The sequence below is a fragment of the Eumetopias jubatus genome, unplaced genomic scaffold (genome assembly GCF_037043125.1).
Source record: "Eumetopias jubatus isolate StellerSeaLion01/CBP00866 unplaced genomic scaffold, mEumJub1_p1.0 scaffold_5, whole genome shotgun sequence".
Classification (NCBI taxonomy): Eukaryota; Metazoa; Chordata; class Mammalia; order Carnivora; family Otariidae; genus Eumetopias; species Eumetopias jubatus.
The window spans coordinates 11,119,112-11,125,392 of NW_028274811.1; the positions used below are offsets into that span (position 1 = coordinate 11,119,112).

Here is a 6,281-nt window from a genome sequence, read left to right on the forward strand (position 1 = left end):
TTGTACATCTGTTTCTCCTATCAGGCAAACAGTCTCAAACGTTAGGGTGCATGAGTACTATATGGGATGCTTGTCACAATGCACACTGGCAGGCCCACAAAGAGTCTGATGCAGAACCGGGGAGGGGCCCAGGTACTTGCATTCTTTTTTTTTTAAGATTTTATTTATTTATATGAGAGAGAGAGAGAGAGAGAGAGAAGGACAGTGAGAGAGTACAAGCAGAGAGGAGAGGGAGAAGCAGGCTCCCTGCTGGGCAAGGAGTCTGACACTGGGCTTGATCCCAGGACCCTGGGATCATGACCTGAGTCAAAGGCAGACGTTTAACAGACTCAGCCACCCAGGCGCCCCAGATACTTGCATCTTATAAGCATGTGAGGATGTCACTGATTTAGAGCCTCCCGTCGTCGCCATCACGCTTTGAGAAACACACTGCTGGACTGCAATATATTTCAGGTAAGGGAGGGAATGAAAGAGCAGAGTAGTTGCTAGATGGTAGTCAGCTGAGCAGTTACAACACAGGCTACACAGGGGAATATGGAAGGACTAGGTAAGACTAGGTAGATTGTGATGTCCTGTAAAATAAAAACCAAACATCTAAACCCTTCTTTGAGAGCAGGTGGATCTGTAAAAATAACATACATAGAAAATGGTCATTTGTTCTCCGATTAAAAAAACCTATTTTAACTCCCATTACCCAAATACAAATGGCAATAACAACTTATGACCAAAAAACTCTCTAAACCACTCACAAAGAAGCCTGTTAATGCACAAAGCTCACAACCCAAGGTTTAATATTCACATGAGGTAACTAATAACTACCACCTTTCAGAAGTTAATATGAAAAAAAGCCACAGGCAAAACAACACACTTTATTTTCATAAAGCCATTGTTATTAGAAAAATAAAAATTATTCAGTCCTATTTGTCAAACTAAAAGCAAAAGGGAAATGAAAGTAATTTTGCCAAAATGGTGGGTCAAAAAATAAGTATCTAAATGTCTAGTCCGTTATCAGCCTTCCTGAGAGTCTCCTTTGTCACATCGATCAGTAAGAAGAAAGGCACACCAAAAATCACCGGTTTTGCACTGCATCCCTGTACCCAAACAGTAGGCACTCAACAATTGTCTATGGAATTAAACAGCAATACCAGGTTAAGAACTGTGACTTAGCAAACACATCGTTTTATCTGAAAACTCTGGTATCAGTAGAAATTTTGCGATCAGTCGCCTTTGCTTAAAAGCTCGCTGCTCCTTCATAAGCATACAATTATAAATCACATACACCACAAAAGGACTTAACGCTAAACTAAGCAAAGCAAAGACTGACTCAGGAAAGAGAAAAACTGAAAAACTTGAAAAAATCACTACAAAAACTGCTATGTGCGCATTAGTTTAAATGCGGTTATTAAGTGTGCCATAAGAAAACAGGAAATAAAAAATATTCTACTCAAGTGATAAACATTAGGCACAAAAAGGACATAACTAATATTTCTTAACTAATACACCATGACATCATACATTATCATCTACTATATAATGCCTGGTGTAGATTCGAAGATTATACTGAAGTTATGAAATCCGTTGTTCAATCATACAATTTTTGCAGTTTTACTTATGCTATGAGCACCATTACACAGTTTACCAACATGCATTAGTATACATGGTTTTGTCCATGCTGGAATTTTAAATAGAGCAAACACTGGCACTTTGAAAATACAACCACAGACCTAAAATGACAGCTACGAGCAAAGTTCAACTGTTTAACAAGCACAAGATGGAAGATTTTTTATCTAAACGCTTCAAATTCACATAAAATTAATCCCCATAAAATGTGTGATCTATTAACATCCTTTGTTTCAGAGCATATTGTTCTACTCAGTGGGGTATGTTTTGGAAAACCTTAATTTAGGTCTAGGGATGTGCTCTGCTGATCAACACCTATGGACAGAGAAAGGAATAATGCTTCACTCTTCCTTGAGCAAGAATGTGTTCATTATTCAGGGCTCTGCTCACATTATTTAACAAATATTTACTTCCTGCCTCTTATATGCCAGATACTATTCAAGGTCCTAGTGCAGTACCGCCCAATAGACTTTCTGGGATGATGGAAATGGTGAAATAGCAACAAAAGCTATTGGCCAATGTGGTGACTGGCCACTTGAAATGCAGTGGCGACTGCAAACAGAAGAACTGAATTTTTCATGTGATTTAATTAATCCAAATTTAAACCAAATGTGGCTAGCAACTACTACATCGGACAGGACAGCTCTAGAGGTAAACTAGAAAAAGATCTTTCGTGAAGTTTACAATCCCGCGTGGAAGAAAAATATTAAACAAACCAATATATATATAATTTAAGGTGGTGACTGGAAGGGATGGATCTCTTTTGGGAAGGCCTCTCTAAAGAAGTCTGGATTAGATATCTGCCCTTTCTACACGCCCCCATTAACCCTATGCTAAAACACATTAACCCTATGCTGCACAGAACTCTATAGAAACCACTTGTCCTGTTCAGCTGTACTCCAGCACCTCTCATACTAAATTTCTAGACTATAAAACTTACAAATCTGACCCAGCCATGCAATGTTCAAAATATACACCAGAGAATCAGAGTTCAAAAAATACGGAGATTAGAGCAAAACCAATCGGCTCTCTCCTTATCCAGTCCCATGCGGCGTTGGAGCCTCACTTCAAAACACAGCACTGCAGAGCAAGGACCGCCTCCTTCTTTTTCTCATCCCCAGACTTTTACTCTGAATGACTAATTCACAGTTTTTTAGCCGCAGCCAAATCACACTCCTCAGCCAACTCCAACTCACAAGGCTACAGCAAATACACTTTTAACAGGCTGCTTCACGGAACACTGCACCTCTTCCGCCAACCTTCTCCTACCCTTAGATTTACAATTCCTGGAAAGTTAATTTCTACTCAAACCTTACAGGCTCTGCGCCGCTCCTATACGTGACACGCCATACAGATATTCAATTAAGAGTTAATAACGTTTTGGAGGAAAGGGTAGCACAGGCGAGGCTATTTACCTAAAATGATTTGTCTTTTTCCTTCTATCCTCGGAAGTAACGAGGCCAAGTGAGTCACAGCCTCGTAGTGGGAATAAAGAGGAAGCTCAGACTTGACAGGAAAAATGGTTGGGAAGTGATAAAGGCAGAAACTGGAGGTTCCACAAGCCCTCGACTTACTGCTGCCCCAATCCTCCCGCCATAGCTCGGGGAAGTGAGGGTGACTGCAGACCCGCCCGAGAGGAGAGGGACCCGGCAGTGCCGGGCGGGCGGCGGTGCCGGGCGGGCGGCGGCGCAGGCCCCGCAGGCGCCGGGTCAGCCGGCCGGCTCCGCGGTGCCCTTCCGCTGGGGCCGGAGCCCCGTGCCCACCCCCGTTGGCCGTGGCCCCCAGTTACCTGCTGGTCTCGAGCGAAGAATAACGCTCGGGCAAGACCTGGAGGCAGCGCTGAAAGAACCGCACGTGCCGATCTCGCAGGAAATCCAGCCGCTCTCCCTCTCCGCTCCCCGCTGGCCGCTCATCCTCCGTGGCCGCCATGCTGCTGCGGAAGCGACGTCCGCCGCGACCCGGAAGCAGTTGGCGCGCGGCGTGAAGGAACCCCGAGGGGCGACACTGGCGCGCGGACCTGGCGCGCGGGGACGGGCAGTGCCCCGCAGGCTTGGAGACCCCTCTCGAGCCTTGTAAAATTCAGCCCACAAATCCCTCCAGAACTTTTTATTCTCGTTAGATATTTGAAAGGAAGTGCACGATCAAAAGCTTCTAGTTCGCTTTGAGACAATCATGGCCCTAAACGATGGTATATGTGAAAATGGATGGATCAGAATCAGTCCTTTCTGGAAGGCCCCAGTTTTAAACTGAATGGATAGGGAGGCTAGACCTTCAAATCAAGCCGTGGAGATAAATGTTTATTAAATAATTATTGACGCTTCCTAAGTTCAGAGACGTTCCTAGTCCTCTCTAGGATACCAGCAATCACTTAAAATACGTATATTGTATATATACACAGTATACCTATATACACACAATATAGACTTACTACATATTCATATGTGTGACTGCATCATTTTCTTTTTCAAGTCTTAAAAGATCGTATTCTTAATGCTTGAGTCTGTGTGTTCATCAACGTTGCATCAATTTTCCAAGCAAACAAGCTCAAACGTTCACCAACTACCCGTATATAAAAAATGAAACAACATGCTTCTGGCTATTTTTTTTTTTTTAAGAGGAACTTAATTTGCGTCACGAGGCGGTCTTTGGGCAAAAAATCCACCCAAAGATCAGGCTCAAACCTAGGTTCTCTATAGTCAGCTAGGCTAAGTTTGAGTATGATTTTAATTGTTAGCTTTCTTAGAAAAATCTACTTAAAATACATACTGTGTGGGCTGGAGTTATCTTCTACCTATTCAGTAATCCAGAGCGCCCAATTTTAGGTACTAGTAACTACTTATTCATAGGTATTCCTGTATGTCTTTAACAAATGCTGCATTACCAAAGGGCTGGGTACGCACGGAGGGCTGTTCTTCAGGCTCCCTTACAAACAGGGAGGCCGCGCTCCTTGCTTTTCAGGTATGCCCCGTCTAGAGTTTTCATTCTGTTATTACAGTTAAGATCTTACTCTCTCACAAACATGCACCACCAAATGTCTGAGCATGTTCAAAGTGGAGTCATATCACACATATTTAATTTATTAGGATGAACAATGCAGTCTATATATGCTCAGAAAGACAATCCTGTTCAACTGGGCCACTAAAGAGAACTCAAATATTTTCATCTGATTCTCAGCTCAGGAAGCAGCAATCTGATCCAAATTCTATGATGGATTCACAGAGAAATAATGTAATATGCCTCCTAGGTAAGTAAAAAAGGTTTTCATGGGTGACTTTGACCACACAAGATTACTGACATATGCATGACAGAATCCAACCCCCATGTAAAAAGTATAGGAATGATAAAACATCTATATAATTGAATATTATTTAGCCATTAAACAATAATGTTTGAATTCTATAGAAACATAGGAAAGTATGTATAATGTAATTTAGTATAGTAAATAAAATGTACTCTATGACTGTAGCTATTTTAAAATATGTAGGCATATTTTTGGAAAAAGTTACCCTGGAGTAATGGAATTATGGGTGCTTTATTAACATTTTCCTTTTAGGGATTTTTTCTAAATTTCTTACTCATATCCTTTTTAAATCAGTATAAGAAATGTTTATCTCTTCTATGAGCCTATATCTGAAGATACTATTAATTATTGCTTATTCTATACCTTTTATATAGAGGATCCATATAATAAATCCCTCATTTATTTTAGATTCAGTTAGAAGGACTGGTTTTGTCAAAGAAAACTCCATACTTTTATTAAGAAACAAACCAAAAACCACACAAAAAGCCATAAAATCACACTACCCAGTATGCTTCCCTTAGATGCAGGAAATGGATAGCTGCCTTTCTGTGCAGTAAAAAGCAACATGTTCAAAAGCCATATGTAAGAAACCTTTCTTTTTTCTATCTTGTAGTAGTTCCATTCTGTGTTTAAAATCTGTTGTCCAATTCAATATTTTATTTCTTAAACTGCCTCCAATCATTTAAAAAAAAGTTATAGAGAACAAGGACTACAAATAAAACAGGCATTCCTGATTAAGGATGTTTTATGTTATTTCTTTCATTTTGCACCAATAATTGTATAATCAGAATTTGGTTTACAAAATTTGGAAGCCATCTGCTTTGGTGATTAACTGTGAAATAAGTAAAGGTTACTACTATTAGTAAATTTCTGAGTCATTTGACCTAGATGTATCAAGTTATAAATTAAAGATATTCTAAGATAAAAGTTAAAAGAAACGAGTTTTCTATATTTATTACGTATATGGTATCTTTCCTATAAGATGGGAACTGATTAAAGTTAGGAACTAAGATTTTATAATATGAAAAGTTGAGTCAAATTAAGTTAAATTGTGTTTTCATGTACAAAAGTTTGGAAATTTTAAAGTTAACTCTTTTGACTAAATATTTTGAGCCAAACAGAAGCAGTAAAGAAAACTGTACCAGCTAGGAAGATGTGATAGACACAAAGGCTTTATAAATGTGTGACATCCAGGAAGGCTAAAGGGAAATTGGGAATAGCTAAAGGAAACCAAAAAGATATCGATAATACAAATAATAGCATATATATATATATGAGGTGAGGCATATTTTTAAAATAAATATTCTCTATATAAAACAAAGCATGCTTCCAACAAATACAAAATATTTATTACACAAAA

At 39.6% G+C, this 6,281-nt stretch overlaps 1 protein-coding gene across 1 annotated transcript in view; it reads right to left on the bottom strand.

Annotated features, from left to right (window-relative positions):
* The window catches only part of PGGT1B (protein geranylgeranyltransferase type I subunit beta), a 53,840-nt gene extending 50,275 nt beyond the window's left edge, over positions 1–3,565 (bottom strand). Inside the window, exon 1 of the mRNA XM_028093033.2 lies at positions 3,410–3,565. Coding sequence (XP_027948834.1) covers positions 3,410–3,549 — 140 coding nt within the window. The 5' untranslated portion in view covers positions 3,550–3,565. The remainder of the gene's footprint in view (positions 1–3,409) is intronic.
* Positions 3,566–6,281: the final 2,716 nt, after the last annotated feature.